Raw genomic sequence first — 17,950 nt, 5'->3', positions numbered from 1 at the left:
GAGGACAGAAGGCACCTCAGAATGGACAAAAACACAGAAGAAGATGCAGGTTTCACCTGCGGTGAACATCGACACTGGAGAAAGGACTGCCCCAATTGGGGTCAGAACCAGGACGGACTGAATTTTGAGCAGCAGCAGCAATGGTCGCAAACAAACTGAAAAAGGAGGGGGGGGCAGGACCCCAGGGCACGCTTCAGGCCGTGGTTTACCCAGAACACCAGAACAGGAAAGTGATGAACACAAACACACACACACACACACACACACACACACACACACACACACACACACACACGGGAATGTTGATTCACTGAGAAGTGATGCACACACATACACATGCACACGCTTGTGCAATAAAGAGTGATCCACACGCACACACACATACACGCTGATGCAATGAAGAATGCTTTGCTTATGCTGATATGCAAAATGCTGCACACAAACATCCCAATGCATAATTATTATGAGGAGCCATTGATGACTTAGAATGTGTTATATGTCACCTAGAAGGCATTTATGTAGATTTTAGGAATAAGCTCTAAAACGGTTTGGTTATGAAAACAATGTCTGTGCGTGATGTCTGTTTATGGCTCAAGGCCTTGACTGAATTCTTTGCTGTGCTTCACACAGCCCTGATGAGGAACAGTGGCACAGAGTGAAATTGATGAATTAATAGTGTAAGTTTTAGGTCGGAGTACCGCATTTTCTGTGATTGAGTTTTAATTCAAGGAGGAACAAAAGGAGTTACGGCACCTGAGGTTCTCATTCCCACACAATATTGTCCCGGCAGGAAGCAAAATTTTCCTGTGAATTTCTGGTTGATTGTTTGGTTTTGTTTAGCGCTAGCTTGATTTTATCAGTGAGCTTTGGCTTGTGTTCTTTCTCGTAAGCGAGAGAGGGATAGTTTTATGCTTGGACATGTCTGCAACGGGCCCTAGTTTATGTTATTGTTATTAGTGTTTTGTTGGTTACGTCTGTTTTCGTTTTTGTTACAGTGCACTGGAGAAAAAACATCTGAGAGGTGTGATCCACCGGTGGTGATATGTTGATATTTTGTGAGTTCATGATTTAACAATCAGCTCTTTAAACAAGGCCTGAAAGATTGAAATTTAAAGCGCTATGAAATATTCTTACAAAAACAGTTGCAAAGTGTGCTTCTCCATGATTGTAATTGGCTTGGGAGAAATTCACTTATAGGGAACACTGAGAAGTTCTGAGTCTAAAAGGATTGCACCGAGTCAATCCGGCCCAAAAAACAACAAGGAATTGTTTTCCTTTAAAATGATGACGTCATCTTGCTGGTGATGGAGGCTTGAATAGGTTGCGCGTGAGACTCCATTATCAGCAACATCTGGTATGAATGTGTATGGAGGTATGCATGTGAATGGACTGTGATGGACTGACGACTAAAAGTTTTGACTGACTTGATACTGAGACAATGACTGCACCCACTTTAGGATTAGTAAATGCCAATAAACAATTCATAAACAATTCACCCGGGCGACAAGAGAAGGGTGGATGCTTCGCTTTGTTTTGTTTTGTTTTTTCAGGAGCAGGAGGATAAGAGAGACTGGAGGAGGAGACTCTAGCTTCACATAAGTATGAACTGCAGACTTAACACTGTGGTTGCTGATTTTGAGTTACTGATGTTTGCATTAAGAAAACTGTGCTATATTAGCTGTGTTTTGATTAAGGTATCATGTTATATTATTGGGAATGCCAAATGCTACAGTGGAGAAGACTTTTGATACCACTCATGACTGGAACATGTCATTATTAACCATAGCAGGCCACTGTAAAAAGTCAATTAAATTTTATAGAGGAAAATCGCCAAAATTGAACAATACCTATGAATGACTGGCCACATTCAGAATAGAGATATGCAATAATAAACATTGGTCCACATGATTTAGGTTCTCACTTGAAATAGTAAGTTATTAAATGTAGAATATAATCGACAGGGACATTTGATAGGATGTGGCACTGCAAAAGAACAAGAGCAAAGTAAATAAAGAAAATATTGTGTTTAGTTTGGATAAATTCAAATTAAAATGTACCATTACACTCAGAGGATCAATATGAAATAAAACATATGCAAAATTTGTAGGAAGTACATGACTGATAACTGTTCTGTCCTGAGCGTTTGTTTCTAGAGCACCCACTTGACCACACCAACAGTTTCTCGCCACCGAGGAGGGGTACTTGCAAAAAGAATAAAATAAAAATCTGAGTTTAACAAAACATTTTAAATATAAATATCAAGCTTACCTTTCTTTTTCCATGAAATATCCTTGTGGGCACGCCAGCCATTTTGAAAAGGTGGGCAAAACAATTGGCAAGGCCACACCCCCACACGTGTGATATAATTTTAAAGGTACTGTTGCCCTCTCTAAGAAACATCAGGACTTAGAGGAGTGGCAAGTAGAGTATGCGAGCTACAAGCAAAAACTAAAATGTGTACTACAGTGTGCAAAAAATGAAATACTGGGTCATCAGGGGGACATGAGGGACATTTATAAAACTAAAAGTCCCACTAACCTTAAAGTGCACTTGAAAAGCTCACACAAGAAGGTTAACCTAGCTTACCTAGAAGACCTCATCAGGGGGAGCACACTCCCCCTCCTTGAAGAGCTCACCCACTCAACCCGCATCCCCAGAAAACAGCTAACCCCAGATAAGGCAGCGTGATGGATCCCGAGACAACAGGACTGGGACATCTAAATAAAGGTGTGAAACAATCGCCTTCAAAAGGTTATCAATTAAATTTAACCAAAATTAGGACCACTCAGTGCGGCAAGAGTTAATAGTTATTAGTCTCAACACCCAAGGATAACCAGAAGAGCATGACTGATATGATGGAACTGGGATTTTGTTACACTTAATTTTTGCAAAACACAAATAAAACTAAATTGAAACTAAGGATTTTCAGAAAATAAAAACTACACTAAACTAGCAAAGAATTGGTAAAAACTGATGAAAATTGCAAAACTATTACAACCCTGGTCCAGACTAAGATGGTGTTGGACATCTTCGGGGCAGAAAGGGTTTGGTGTGACCAAGGTGTGGTTTGGCTTGTTGTATGTACATTTCAAAATGTTACAGCTCTGGATGGACCAGTTACCAGATATGATGTCACTAACCTTCTCTTTTAATTGTCTAGCTCCAATGAAGTGACACATGGGAGTGTGTCAAAAAGGGGGAAGTTGAGTCCGAACATCAAACAATGGTTTTATGAACATCTTATGACGTTATTTCTGTGTTTAATAATTTAGCTATGGTAAAACTTAAGCTTATAATGTGTTAGACTTAGAAAGGGTTCACTAATTTTTGATTTCTTTTACACACACATAGATTATGATTAGAATAGGTCCTGAACATAATATTTTAAACCAAATTTGAATCATTAGAACAACAATGGATAACAATATTAGATTATCAAGGCTAGGGAGAGAGGTGTTTTGGTTTTCTGTCTCTTGCAGAGAAAGGAACAGACACCAGACGGGGACCCGGAGATGTGAGGACCCTTCACAGCAGGGACAGATGTAGGGACTGCCGAGACAGCAACTGGGGTCAAGTGTCATGACGTTTGGGCTCCTGGAGAAGATGGATCCCACAAACACAGCAATAACCATGAAGGGGTTGGCGAAAACCAGGAACACCAGACCAACGAGGTTCGAGAGGCTCTTGGCAAAAAGGGGGACACGGCGGTGACCCCAAAACACACAGATCCTTGTTTGAAATCGCAATAATCCCCAGAACTGTGCAATGACTAAAGGGTGGTCTAACCCCGGAGGACGAAGAAAGAAGCTGAGAATCACCCAACTGGAAGACACTGGTAGCTGCAGCAATAAAAATAAAGGTTAAAAGCTCCTTAGACAGAGGTTCTAGTCTAAGTACATTTGAAAGGTATAAGGGGGCATTAAAATGGGAGTGGAAAACTGGAGCACCAAAATAAAGCTGTGGGAAAATTGGGAATGATGGGAGTGCCATCTGTAACTGCTGGTATGGTTGTAAATCTAACTTTGCTTGCATCTGAACTGCGTGAACACAGAGGTCATCCCCCATATGGTCCACCCGTCAAAAGGGGACAGAGGGCCTCAGGATCAAGAAAACCTGGACCTTGCAACGCTGAAGTGCATGTTATTAGTGATCTCTTTAATGAGAGATCAAAAGAGGGTATTGTGATATTATTCTGTTATTATATGTTACCTTATAGATGTAATCAAAATAGTTGAATTAGGATATTGTTGTAGATCATATTATACCCTTTAAAATAGAGTGTGTGATCTGTATGTAGTTTAGTTCTCATTATACTTTTGAGTTAACAGAACATATTCACATATTAGTTCATTAGATAAATGTGCATCACTCTGTATCCTTGATCTGCTGGGAATGTGTTACACTGTTTTCTTGACATGCTTAATTGTTGAATCATGAAGAGAAGGTTGTAAGCAGGAGACTCTGTGTCTAAGACAGGGGAGATAGACAGACCACATTCCACACCCCCACCTTACAGAAAGCAGAGAAACAACTGCCGAGGTCATAACTTAGGCGCTGTAACAGAGAAAAAATGTGATGTTTTGGCTTTTACGACTAGCTGGGGGCCACTAGAGACTATAAAAAGCTGAGCAACCCGTCACCATTTTGAGACATGTGCCTGACCCTCTGGTAGCATCTCTCCCATCCGGACGTTCTAATGCTCTTATTGTTGAATTGTATGCAAATAAATGATTGTTGATTGAGCATTTATACACCGAGTATTGTCCCTCCTTCAGCCCAAAGATTCAAAGAACTGCGTGTTTTCAACATGACTCTACACCCAGTTGCTGTTTTCATTGCACCAAGCAGAGTGGCATCAGAATTTTCCTCTGTATGAACAAAGATTTTATGGCTTATCTTAGAACTCCACGTTGAAAAAGCTAAAATGCAATTTTAGCATCTAGAATCCAGTTTTTATTAGTCAAAGTTCGATTGTTATTAATAATTACTATCAGCAATTGAACTGCTGTAGATACCTACAACTCTTCTAACATTTCAGGCATCCTAATTGAAACTTTAGTTAACATCCAAATTCTACGGATATGTCTACTTCTAAGAATCTCAGATATACTAGAAAGGTAAAATTAATTATTAAAATCACAGATGGTGACAAATATGTTTAAATAACTTTAAAAAAATGTATATCTTTGTTTTCAGTATACATATTTTATCAAACATGGTGTTATTTTGCACATGTAAAGAAATGTGAAATTAAACAAATTTTTCCACATAATTAAATTAGTCATAAGACTTCCTCTGTAGACACATATGGAGACAAACTCATAAACCTATCACCCATGAAGTGGTGGTAATTATATGCTAAACTCCAGAACTTACCTCAAAAATTTGTTTGCTTGAAGATTTCATCACGTTTGTCCTTATTTGTGAAAATGTCAATATTTATTTTACAGTAAAAAAAAAAAATTACAGCATTGAACCAGATATCATTACTCGAATATTAGAGACAAGGACAAAAAAAAAGTTTGTAAAAATGTTTTCTGTAAAACCAGAGTCATGGTCAAACTGAAAAATAATGGGAAACTGAGTTCGATGTCTCTGTGTCGATAAAATTACTGATACTACTTTTCGGCCACTCCTGTTAGTTCTCGAAACCGACCCACATCGTGAACCACACATTATGTAGCAGATGGTGAATTGTTTCCTCAGTGGGACAGGATTTCATGAGGTAGTCCTTTCCTTAGTAAGTGGTCCCAATTCTGGAAAATTTTTATTTATTTTCGGTATTGTGTTATTGCCAATTTCGTTTTGGCAGAAATTTTCAGAAGTCAAAATGTGAAAACTGGGTGTAGGACAGGCGCTGACCCCGAATGGGTGGAGAAGAGGAATGAGATTTCCTGTCATGGAGCTGGATTGGGTGGTGGATCACGTTGAATCCAGAGCTTTAGGACAAAAGTACTTTGCCCCTTCCTAATCTTTTCAGTCCTTTAAAATTATCCCAGCACACGCATAAGGCAAATCTTGCGCTTTTTGTTAAGCAACTGTCTCCTGATACAACCACATTGTAAAGGTGCACCTTATCCATCTGTGCAAGACTACCGTGACCTTGTTTAGCCGCCTCCATGACAGATTGAAAGTTCAGATTAATGGCTTGTTTTCAGTCATTATTTCCTAAGCAGTACACTGTCTTTTCCTACTGGGAGCGCTTTGGCTCCATCATGGATGATGTGGGCTCGTGAGAAGAGGAATTCCACTCGTTCATGTTCGTGACCTGGTGATCTGCACTCCCTTCAGTTCCTGTAAGAAAGACACTGCCAAACCATTTAAAAGAAACACAAAAAATAAAGCGTGTTTCCACAAACTAAAAGCTTTAACTAATTACATTCAGTGAAGGAATAGCTTGGCAGTGCTTTTTAGTGAGAAATGTTCTTTCAAGTTCCTGCAGGATGTTTCACTGTTGTGAGTCAATAAAATCTGCAGCCAATGCTATAGACTCAGATTCATGTATTATGGTGTAAACAAACAAACAAAAAAACCAGAACAATATTAGGTGTCCCATTATGTCATGGCTGAACAGTCGTTTCATACTAACCAAAAGACCAGTTACCAAAAAAAAAAAAAAAAAAAATCAACATCTAACCATTTTAATGCACAGTTGTACTAACCAATGCACAACATGGGAAACAAATCTTTGTCAGGCAGGTGAAACTGATCGTTAAAAATCTGCTCTAAAACACTGTAAATCCACAAAAACATGAAGTCATTTTAGGCGTTTTAGATTTCTCATACATGGATAGTTGCACCCCTCCATAGGCTAGTTATCAGTCTATGGAACACATCATGAAAAACAAATAACTGAAAGAGTCATAACATTGCCTTTTTCCCTCTCGTGACTAAAAAGGCTACGTATGTAACGAAATGAGACAGCAAGAAACAGAGTTAGGAGTGAGAGGAAGTAAAGGCCTAGAAGCATTCACCTCTGATGTGTTTTACTCTCAGGACACACAGACCTCAGGCTGTGCTGTGCTGAGCTTACTACTACTACCAGCTTCAGTAATTTCAGCTGCTGGTGCCGACCCACTGTCCGACCTTTCCGGGGCCGATGCCTGGCCAGCCATGGTCCTTCTGAAGAGACGCATGCTCATCTGCAGGAGTTCATTGTCCACCACAGGTGTGGTGGGGTCATGCTTGGATAGACCCTGAGAAAAAAAATAGTTAAGAGCTAAGAGTTAAAAGATTTAAGCACATTCATTTAAGATTAATAAACAATTTGTTGATCTCAATTTAGGTCTGTAACTGGAGAGCACATACCTTTTCGTTTTTCAACAGTTGCCGGCGGATGGCGAAGTCCCTGCGAGCACACAGGGCCTTACAGCACGGCCCCAGATTCCTCAATAAACCTGCCCTCTCCACCCGCCTGTTCAGAGCTGCCATATTCAAGGCTCCCAGGTCATGCTCAAAGAGCTTGTCAGCATCTACCAAGATGACGACAACAGAGGTTTAATTTGATGGATCAACAGGAATTTTTAAAAAAGAAGCGTTCAGCTTTATTTCTTCTGGAAGAGGTTGTGAAACTTTGTAAAAGGAGCCTGATCCACGTCAAGAAGTCAGACAAGCTCTGCTGTTAGCCAGCATGAGTGAAACTGTCTTTGAAGTGGATGTAACTCTGTTACAGTTAGTGAATAAACTCTCATACAATGTGAAAATGTAACCAAACTGTGAGGTGTGAATTTTAGGCCACTCGAACCTAACATTAGCTGCCACAGCTGTCCAGAGACGGAGAGGGTCCCATGTCTAATCTGCTGACAATAACTGCAACAATATCTGGAACACATATGCACATTTAATCACGTTGTCATGTGTTGGATCCCGGCTTCAGTTCGGGAGATGACGCTTGAGGAGAGGACGAAGGGAATGGCAGTTTATTAAGTTGCCGGTGGTGTTATCCATTTCCTCTTCGTTTTGGTTTATTTGGTGACGGGAACCCCTTCTCTTAATGATAAACAGGCATGCCACTTCATATTTTCAGTCTAGAGGTACAGACATGAATTTAAACATCCCCTCCACAGTATCCAAAAGCCTACGACTTTTCTTCTCTGGCCAACCTCCAACCACATACGCATTCTGCAGAAAATTGTTTTTTCCTTTAATGAGATTTGACTGTTGACTCAATACATCCAGTTTTTATGTCCCTAACTCACCTTTGGGATCGTCCAGCTCAGACTTGCACACTTCTTTGACTTGTTCCAGGAGTTCTGGGCCAGCAAGTCTCTTGGATATGCCTGCCCTAAGAAGCACCGCCCCTGGGGTGAAGCGGAGCAAGGCTGCCCCCGCTGCCCGCGGTTCCTGTTTCTGCTTGGGCATCAGGCTGGACCAGTCCACATCTATCACATCCAGAGGACCTGTCGGCACACGACAAAGGCAGAGGCTTCATTTGTTAAAGATCACCAGAGAAAATTCCACTGAATACTTTGCATTTTCTCAATTGTTATTAATTGTAGAGTTGATGAACTTCAGGCCTGTCAGAATTCAAGACAATCAAATAAAAATAAAGAAATAAAGAGGGGAGAGAAACTGACTACACACTTTCATGTGTGTATATATTATCCACAGAATGTCTTTATTGTACCTGTGATTTTCTCTTCTTCTTGTTGATCTTCTTTTTTCTGGCTGTCAGCCAGAATTTCATCCAGCTCATCATCGCTGATCGGTTCGTACTCCTCGCCAACAGATGCCATAGACTGGACATCGTCTTCCTTCCCATCATCGTCTCCTAAAACCACCACACACAGTTTTCTTAAAATCCTTGTAGGAAAAACAAGAAATGGAAAAGACAAACATTTATGCACGTTTTTATCTTCTTACCATCGATGCTGTCTGCCTTCTCCACCTCCCGTTGATCTCCAGTTAGATGGGGACTGTTGCTTGGTTTCTCAGGCTCTGGAGGACTGAAAGCTTCTCTGGGCAGCAGAGGCTCGTAATCCATCCTGTCTTGTCTCATCATGTCTCCTCGCAAGTCTCCTCTGATGTCCCCTCGTACTGGAGCCCTGGGGTCCCCGTGGGGCGTGATATCCATCATCATCAACCTTTCCCTCTCTCGGTCAACACCTCGGTCACCTCGACTGTCTCTCTCCCGTTCTCTCTCCCTTTCCCGTTCATGCTGCTGGATGAGTCCTTCGGGGAGTAAGCGTTCCCTGTCCCGGATGTCCCGCTCCCTAAGGAGAGGTTCGCGACCAGGACGCATCAGCAGGGGCTCCCGCCCCCGGCTTGGCCATTCAGGCTCCCATTCTCTTGATGGTGGTTGTTGTAGTTGCTGTTGAAGAAGCAGAGGCTGCTGCTGTTGCTGCTGAGGTCGGAGGTCCTTGCGTTCTCTCTCCCTCTCTCTTTCCCTCTCCCGTTCAAACGGCTCCCTTTCCCTTTCTCGACTGTCGTAGGAGCCGGCACGGGACCTGGACCTGGCCTGCCTCTCAGAATCAGGAGAGCTGCGTCGGGAGCTGTGGCTGCGAGAATCCTGCCGGTCTAAATTAAAAAATAAATTAATAAATAAATAAACATAGGTCAAATTCAGAGTGATCCTGGTAGTACAGGATGTGTGCAATTCTGTGTCACGTTCAGGATTCAGGTGAGGCTTTTACCTGATGAGGTGCTACGGCTGGGCTCTCCTCTCCTCAGCTGATCAATCCGGGACTTCCTCTCAGAGCACGGAGGGTCATTCGCCGCCGGCCTCTCGCGGTCTCGCTCCCTCTCCCGTTCTCTCTCTCGCTCCCGCTCTCTTTCCCGGTCCCGAGAGTTGGTGCCTTGAAGTATGCCCCGGCGCGATCGTGGGCCCTGGGGATCTTCTCTGTGGGCTGACTCGTTAGAGGGTGAACGCAGGCGTCGAGACGATGTCCGACTCTGGTTGCTCCCCATGCTGCTGCTGCGCGTCTGCTCTGGTGGGGGTTTGCGGAGCAGCGGTTGGGACATCAGAGGCTGCGGAGGCAAAGTCTGCAGCAGCATTGGAGGATCCTGGGAGAGCAGAGGTGCAATGGGTGGTGGATTACCCCGGCCCATCCTGGGGCCTCCACCTCTCCTGAGAGGTTCAGCAGGAGCCCTATCAGCAGAAACCAAAGGAGCAAGTGTTTCCAGCGAGCCTCCCCGGTCTGTCACCTCCTCATCTGACCAGTCACTGAAATTGTCCATTTTGGAGAGAGGAGAGCGCTCTGTATTCCCTCCAGCGCCTCGCTGATCAGGTCTCATTGAGGGCGGCGGTGTCCGAGGACCCCTCTTCCTCTTACTGTGTGGCAGGTAGGTTGAAGTTTCCTCCTCGGATGCTTCAGACTCTGCCCCTCGCGATCGCTTCCTCTTTCGCTCTAGAGCTTTCTTCTTTGCCCCTTTCCTGGGAGAATGTAAGGGTGGAGGCACGTCTGCAGAAGCCCCAGATGGGGGCTCGGGGTTGAATCGGTCCCCTGCAGCAGCCAGGGCGCTGCCAGCGACAGTCTCTTCGTCTTTGCGACCCTTCTTCAAGCCCTTCCTCTGTGACTTTGTCTTCTTTTTCCCCTCCTCATGCAACTGGGAACCACTGGTCTCTCTGTCTTCAGTGGCAGCGGCAAGGGGTAGATGCGGAGGTGGTGTAGGATCTCTGCCTCTGGTACGCAAGTCAGAAGGCGCGTCTGAGAGGTGCTCTCCACGCCTGTCGGCCCCTCTGCTTCGTTCCCCACGAGGCTCCAGGTCCTCATGGCGACCGCGTGCTTCCCTTTTGTCCCCGACTACCCTGCGGTCCTCATCCTTCCAGTGAGTGGGCTTGTCATCGGATGCGGCAGTTCTCGGCGGCGATCGTAACAGCGGCTCCTGGGGCCGTACCACCTGGCTCAGCAGACGATGCTTGTCCCCATCTGTGTGTCACATAAACACGTTCAGCACTTTTAAAGCATTGGAGTCAAGTACAGAAGTTTTTCCTTGGAGGTATCGGCTGAAAATGCAGTGAAAGGAAAATCTAACCTAAAGGAGCCCTTTGACATGAAAGCTCTTTCATTTTCTTTTCACTTGACAGCCAATGACTCCAAAGCACCAGCACATTTTACAAAGAGAAATGAAACTTAAAAGTGTTTACACAGAGCACACACGTTTACAGAAGGATGTGTATAAAAGTGCAACCCCCCATTAAAATATAAGTGTGCCCTTTCAAAAAGAATTTCCCTACTGTCAGATGGAGGCAGACACACTGGGCTGGGGAGGAGGGGCTGAGGGTGGAGCTTGGCCTGCCCTCGGCCAATCGGGCGCTCACTTTTATCTTCGGCACTATTGTAGTCGTCGCTGTCTGCTGGACTGAGGTCCAGTGTCGTTCGCTTAGGAGAGGATCGGGGACTCTGGCTGCTATCCATCCTGGGCCTCTTACGACTAGAAGGAGAGGACATTATAATAAGCGCAGATCAGTATTTGGAGATTAGCACGATAACGGCTACATAAAACTAAATCCGAACATTCAGGAAACTTTACTTTGTAAATAATTGCTGGATTATGTGCGGATGACTATTTAATGTAGAAAGTCGCACAAATACACGGATTAAAAACTGACACATGCCTCAACTTGCGATCGTCCCGGCTGTCTCGAACCGGCCGTTCATCCCTGGCGTCGTCTCTCCTCTCCCGCCTCTCCTCCCTTCCCCTCTCTCGGGCCTCCCATTCCCGCAGTCTCTCCCGCTCGCGCTGTTCTCTCTCCCGTTCTCTCTCTTTCCTCTCCCTCTCTCTCTCCCGCTCCTCGCGCTCCCTTTCCCTCTCTCGCTCTCGCTCCCTCTCCCTTTCTCGCTCTCGTTCTCTCTCCCTGGCTCGCTCCCGCTCCCTCTCCGCCTCCCTCTCCTTCTCCCGCTCCTTTTCCCTCTCTCTCTCCCGCTCTCTCTCCTTCTCTTTCTCTCTCTCCCGCTCCCTCTCTCGCTCCCTCTCCCGTTCGCGAGTCCTGTCGTCTCTCCTGTCTTCAGCTCTCTCAGTCCTGCGCTCGTCCCTCCTCTCGTCCCTCTCAGACTCCTCCAGCCTCCCCTGGTGTCTGCTTGGAGAAGCTGCCCTTTGGTCTGTTAAACAGAGAAACCAGCCATGAATAACTACACACTCACTTTAACGAAGGAAATCATGTGCGGGCTTCTAATCTTCACCTCTTTCGCGGTTGTCTCTGCGATCCCGCTCTCCATGTCCTCCTCTCCTGTCATACGAGGGGTCTCTGGTCTGCTCCCCTCTTCTCTCACACTCGTAGCGATCTCGGTCTGGCACCCTGTCAGAGCTTCTTTCATTGGCACTGCGATCTGTGCTCCTCTCCACACTCCGTTCACGAACGGCACTGCTCCGCGATTCCCAGTTGTCATGGCTGCTTTCCAGTTGGGAACCCCGAGAGTTTCTGTTGGAGCCTAACAGAAGGAAAAATGAGAAAATGGGTTGACATATATTTCAAGACAGTCACCCAAAAAGACTAAGAGGGAAAACAATTACCATCAAATTTGGGATACAGTGAAGATTTTAGCTAGCATTTCTGCTTTTCCTTTGCGTAAAAAAGATTTCTGCAGATCCTTCCAATCTTTTATTGATCATGGGACGCAGAAATCTCCAGTCATCTTTTCACTCTCAATTATTTTGTTAATTTCCCTCATTAGATATGAGATGTTCCAGCAGCTTATTATCAAAATGTCTCGTCTTTTGTTGCCGCACACACACTCTCAAAACTCACAGCAGTATTTCAAATTCATTCTTTAAAAAGACTGAAATAATCACTTTGCTTTTATTTACTTGCCTTTCTCAGGTATGTCATTAGCGCGTCCTCTACCTCGTCCATTCCTATCAGCTCTGTCCATCCTGCTCTCAGTCCTTGCTTCTCCTCTGCCTCCATCGTCACGTCCATGCCCTCTCCCGTAGCTCCTGTCATCCTGAGTCAGGTCCTCCTTCCTGTGTGCATCAATCCTCTCCCTCTCTCTGTCTCTTTCCTTTTCTCGCTCCCTCTCCTTTTCCCGGTCCTTCTCTCGCTCCCGTTCGCGGTCTCGACTGGAGCAGGTCTCCACCCTGCTCTCTCTCAAGTCCTTCACATCCCTGCTATCACGAGAATCTCGAGTTGGTTCCCTTCCTCGGTCACGAGCGTCCCGTCGGTCACGAGCATCTCGGGCGTCCCGGTCGTCACGGGCATCCCGGGAGATCTGTTCAGAGTCATAGTCCCGGTCGTCACGGATGCTGTCCTTCTCTCGTTTGCTGTGACTATCTGTGTGGAGAAAAGACAAATAGCTTAATAGCAGATAAATGTACATTTTTTTAATTGACAGCCTATATTTTAAAGCAAGGCTCCAGCCAACAGACTGATAAAGAGAAATCCAGTAATGGAAGATGACGATACCATCTCTGCGCTCATGTCTGCGGTCCTGGATGGGAGGACTCCTCTCTCTGTCGCCACGACTCCTCTCGCGGCCCCTGGAGTGGCGCCGGCTGGGGCTCAACCTGTCAGATCGCCGATGGGGTGACGAGGTGTCATGAGAAGCAGGAGGCGAACGAGAGCGCCGGGAGCTCTGAGGTGAGGAGGCGGAGGCCTGAGCGGTGGCGCTTCTGTGGTAGATGGGGGAAGAAGAACGACGGCGTCGAGGAGAGGGAGAGTGCCGCTGGGCAGAGGAACCGGAGTGGGACGAAGGCGAGCGGTGACGGGGAGGAGTGGGGCTGCGTTGGTGGCGTGGAGGAGAAGGAGACCTGCAGTGACAAAAGGTTATTTCCTCTTGGCTGTCATGATCAAATATTTACCCAACTGTGAAGAAAGAAGTACAGGTGAGTGATCCTGCAATGTTTACAGCCCTGGAAAAAAAGGTTTCTGTGTGCTCACCTGTGAGGAGGGGATGCCAAGATAGAAGCCTTATGGGAGGAAGCTTTAGGAGAGGTAGATTTCTTCCTGGCTGAGGGCGACGCACCCCTGGAGGGAGATGACACGCTACCAGAACGCTCCTCTGATGTCACAGACCTCTTGGCCTTGTGGGAACTGTCAGATCTGTCCCTTCAAACAAAAAGGTGACATTATAAAGAGCGAGCACTGGAAGTTGAAAAGGATAACTCAGGATAACTGTGAATATGACTCAACGAATTAAAAACATACACACGCTGCAGGATGCACTAAATCCCCACTTTACCTGCGTTTTTCCTTCTTCTCTTTGTGTTTTTCTGCATCTCGTCCACGATCTTTACCCTCCTTCTGCTTCTCGTCAGACTTCTCCTTATTTTTGTGCTTGCCTTTGTGTTTTTTCCCGACCACGGGCAGGTCCAGAGGGACCGGTGGAGGGGGACTGGGGGTACGGGGCCCTTTCTTCTTGCTGTGGCTTCCTTTCGAAGACCTGGTCAAAGAATGACAGAAAATATTTATCAGAACCTCATCAAATCTGTAGGTCTCATATTTTGTTTTTCTTCCCTACCTGGTAGTTTCTAAAACAGGTGAGGATATTGATGCCTTCTTTTCTTTCTTCCCCGAGCCCAGCCCTTTGTTTCCCCGTTTATGTTTTGGCGAGCCACTGGACTTTCTGGATGAGGGTGAATCTTTGGAGCTTAACTGCTCAGGGGAAGCCTGAAGGACGAATGTGACAGATCGAGCTAAAATTCAGATGACAACCACCCTTGCAGACAGCTACTTCAACGGAGGAAGTGAGCTGTGCTAATACTTTTGAAATCCAGAGGTCACGTATTGAAATAATCAAAGCATCTCATCGCTTACCTTTGGCAAGGCTGTGGTTCTGGCTTTCGTCGGAGTTTCGTCTTTCTTGATGACAATTTCTTCTCTCTTCTCCAAGTTTTCCTGCTCTAATTTCATTAGTTCACGCTGAATCTTTTGACGCTTCATCTCTAGGGATAGCTCATAGTCGTAATCACCGATATCAGAGTCTGAAAATTAATGGGAAAAAACCCAAACCAAAACAGTAAAATTGGAATGGAGAAGAGCGTTTCAATCCACAACATCAAAATGGTATTTACAAATAAATGTGTCAATTTCCCTTTAAACGTCATCAAAACAAAACACCGAACCTTCACGATTGGTTTCCCACTCTGTGGGTTCTTCTTCACTGCCTGGGGTACGCTCCTTTGTTATCTTTATATCCTCCTTCTCTCTGTGTCGGCCTCTGGAGGACTCTCTCTGCTACAGTAGCACACACAAACAAACCGTTTTGCACAATGTACTAAACTTTCCAAAGCGATTTCAAATCTAAACTAGATTCTTCATTCAGAAATGCGTTATTATCAAAGACCAAAAGAGCAGAGGACTCACTCTTACTGTGGGGGACGAGGGCTCATCTAGGTCTCGTTTCAGGTTTTCTGCTTCAACATCCTGTCTTTTATTTTTCATCCTCTCCCGCAGATCACCTGTGGGCCTCTCGGTTGACCTGTTTCATTAACGCAGAGATTAGAAAAACACATGCACAAAGGTCGATTTGATTTTAAAAGCAACACTCAATACAAATTCAATAACCGCAGCCATCTTACCGGCTAAAGCTAAATCCTTTGCCTCGTGGCTGAGTTCCATGTGTGTAGCGACAAGTGTTGCCGTAACTGCAATTCCCAGTCTTCAGCCAATTTCTACAGTGACTCTAAAAAAAAAGAAAAACAACAACAAAAAAACAAAATACAGATGAGCCAGGCCAAAGAAGAAACAGCGCACTGTGCCATATTCATTCAAAGACACAGAGACTTGGAAATTTCCCCCTGGAGGGGGAAAACCCTCTCTGACCTCTGGGTTATACATACATCAGCAGCATTACTCCCAGTGCTGGGTCCAAGCCTTTCAAACACACTTGGCCTGCGGGACGGAGCAGCGGGGTTGGTGCTGCTGCTGGTTGTGGTGCTGCTGCTGCTGCTGCTGTCAGATATGGTTTTTGAATTTTCCACTGTTACCTTCCGCCTGATCTTGGACATTCTGCAGGACTGCAAATATGACAAACAACGCTCAGTGAACTCTCTTTAATCATCTGCATGTTTACAGCTTGGCACTTTAGAAAAAAAATGACTTAAAAAGAAAACAAAACAAAAAAACAAAGCAAGTCTGGCAGGAAACTTTCTTTGCAGTGCGATTCCCTCAAACTCCCTGAATTTATTCATTCCCTACAACCGATCTTAAACTGCAACCGAAAACCCATTTCTCACTGTTACTGTTGCAACCGTTTGATAATCACATGGCCTTCCCGGATGCTCTAGTACTCCTGTGCATAATGGAGCATCCAAAACATAAACACATGCAAATATCTGCCGTCAGTGCAGCTGCTCTGCGCTAACTTATAGCGAGCAACAACGCATGCTACCTTTAAGTAAGCTGAAGTTCCCCGTTAACTACAAGAACTGAGTTCTGTTTACCATCTTTAACTAACCAGGATGCTTCTGAAATTCAAAAAGCGTCGTAGATTAACAGTAATTATTCTGCATATCTCATACTAGAATAAAACAAGCGAATGCAGGCTAATGCTAAAGTTAACTGTGTCATGTTTTATCTCAGCGCGGGGCCTATCTTAGCCTGCTCCAGTAGCCTGCATGCTAATCTGCAAATGAAAACACGGTCTCACCCAAGATATTTTTTCGGTGTCACACCTACTTTAATCAGGCTGGCGGATTTAGCACTTGTAAAAAAAATTACAAGGCTTATTCTTTAAAAGCAAAGGCAGAAACTGCCCTGGGTGCCTTCATATTGGCGGAGAGTGCGCGTCATTGGTCCTTCTTCTTTTGTGGTTTGTGAATGAGGAACTCAACCTCCGCGGCGATGCATTTACCGCCACCGCCTGTTCATGTGTACAGCTTTTATATAGACAACTGGAGACCAATAAGCCTCCTAAATAATGATTATAAAACATTAGCTCTATTGCTAGCTAGAAGAATTAAATATATTTTGGACGATATTGTAGACGAGACACAGTCTGGTTTTATGACAAACAGGCACATCTCCAATAATATTAGACTCTTCTTGGATATTCTGGACTACTCAGCATTAATATCTGATGACTCATTTATCCTTCTCCTGGACTTCTATAAAGCCTTTGACTCAATTGAGCATGAATTTATATTTCTTACACTTCAGAAATTTGGTTTTGGTGATATCTTCTGCAGAGCTATCAAAACTCTGTATTCCAATGCTAATAGTTCTATTAGAATGAAAAATGGCACCACTTTTCGTTTTAGTCTTAATCAAAGTGTACGCCAAGGTTGCCCGATTAGCCCTTATCTTTTTTTACTTTGCACCCAAATTCTTGCCTCTCATATTTCGAATAGCCCTGTGAAGGGTATAAACATAGCAGACAGAGAGATTGTCATCAGTCAATTGGCAGATGATACCACAATTTTTCTTAAAAATGCCAGCCAAGTGCCAATTGCTTTACGTGTAATAGAGGATTTCTCAAAAGGGTCTGGATTGGTCCTAAACTTAAATAAATGTCAGTTATTACCTGTCAAAGAGTGTAATGTTCAGAGTATTTGTAATATAACAGTTAAAAATGAAGCAACATATTTAGGTCTGATTATCTGCAAAGATCCAAAAGACAGAATTTTACTAAATTTTCCCCCAATTATTAAAAAATCTCAAACCAAATTAAATCAATGGTTGCAGAGAGATTTAAGTTTAAGAGGAAGGGTATTGCTCTCAAAAGCAGAAGGTCTGTCTCGACTGACTTATGCAGCAATTTCTCTGCATGTGGACGGCAAAACTTGTAAGGATATTGACTGAATGCTCTTCAACTTCCTTTGGAAAAACCGGACACATTACATCAGAAAAAGTGTATTGATGAATGACTATGAACACGGTGGTCTCAATGTTTTGGATTTTACTACTCTAAACAATACATTTAAGATTAATTGGGCTAAACATTTTCTTAAAAATCCGGTATCCATTTGGAATTTTATTCCTCACTACATTTTCTCTAAGTTTGGTGGTCTAAGTTTTATCTTAGGTTGTGATTATAATATAGATAAGCTTCCAGAAAAGCTCTCGATGTTTCAC

The 17,950-nt window shown here is 44.3% G+C and overlaps 1 protein-coding gene across 3 annotated transcripts; it reads right to left on the bottom strand.

The window, feature by feature from the left end:
• Positions 1-5,420: 5,420 nt before the first annotated feature.
• zc3h13 (zinc finger CCCH-type containing 13) lies at positions 5,421-16,734 on the bottom strand. 3 transcript variants are annotated; one of them, XM_026158927.2, is made up of 20 exons: positions 16,556-16,734; positions 15,718-15,894; positions 15,457-15,560; positions 15,242-15,356; positions 15,001-15,112; positions 14,693-14,859; positions 14,397-14,545; positions 14,118-14,318; positions 13,817-13,984; positions 13,343-13,686; positions 12,752-13,210; positions 12,123-12,371; positions 11,558-12,041; positions 11,177-11,373; positions 9,633-10,868; positions 8,863-9,516; positions 8,627-8,770; positions 8,199-8,399; positions 7,309-7,472; positions 5,421-7,196 (listed from the first exon to the last, which is right to left on the bottom strand). In XM_026158927.2, the coding sequence occupies exons 2-20, from the start codon at positions 15,883-15,885 to the stop codon at positions 6,993-6,995; spliced, it is 5,520 nt and encodes a 1,839-aa protein (XP_026014712.2). In that variant the 5' UTR covers positions 15,886-15,894; positions 16,556-16,734; the 3' UTR covers positions 5,421-6,992. The 3 variants fall into 3 exon arrangements, with proteins under 3 accessions (XP_026014712.2, XP_026014714.2, XP_026014713.2); XM_026158929.2 differs by having other exon boundaries at positions 13,817-13,978; XM_026158928.2 differs by having other exon boundaries at positions 16,527-16,687.
• Between the last annotated feature and the right edge of the window lie 1,216 nt (positions 16,735-17,950).

This window comes from Astatotilapia calliptera, chromosome 23 (genome assembly GCF_964374335.1).
Source record: "Astatotilapia calliptera chromosome 23, fAstCal68.1, whole genome shotgun sequence".
Taxonomy (NCBI): domain Eukaryota; kingdom Metazoa; phylum Chordata; class Actinopteri; order Cichliformes; family Cichlidae; genus Astatotilapia; species Astatotilapia calliptera.
The sequence above is the reverse complement of the archived record's forward strand: the minus strand, read 5'-3'. Positions and strand labels throughout refer to the sequence as shown.

Coding starts and splice junctions, on each gene's coding strand:
- zc3h13 (XM_026158927.2), bottom strand. CDS start 15,885: ATGTCCAAGATCAGGCGGAAGGTAACAGTGGAAAATTCAAAAACCATA. Junction 14,860..15,000: donor GTGGGAAACCAATCGTGAAG/GTTCGGTGTTTT, acceptor ATTAATTTTCAG/ACTCTGATATCGGTGATTAC. Junction 12,372..12,751: donor TAATGACATACCTGAGAAAG/GCAAGTAAATAA, acceptor TCCTTCTGTTAG/GCTCCAACAGAAACTCTCGG.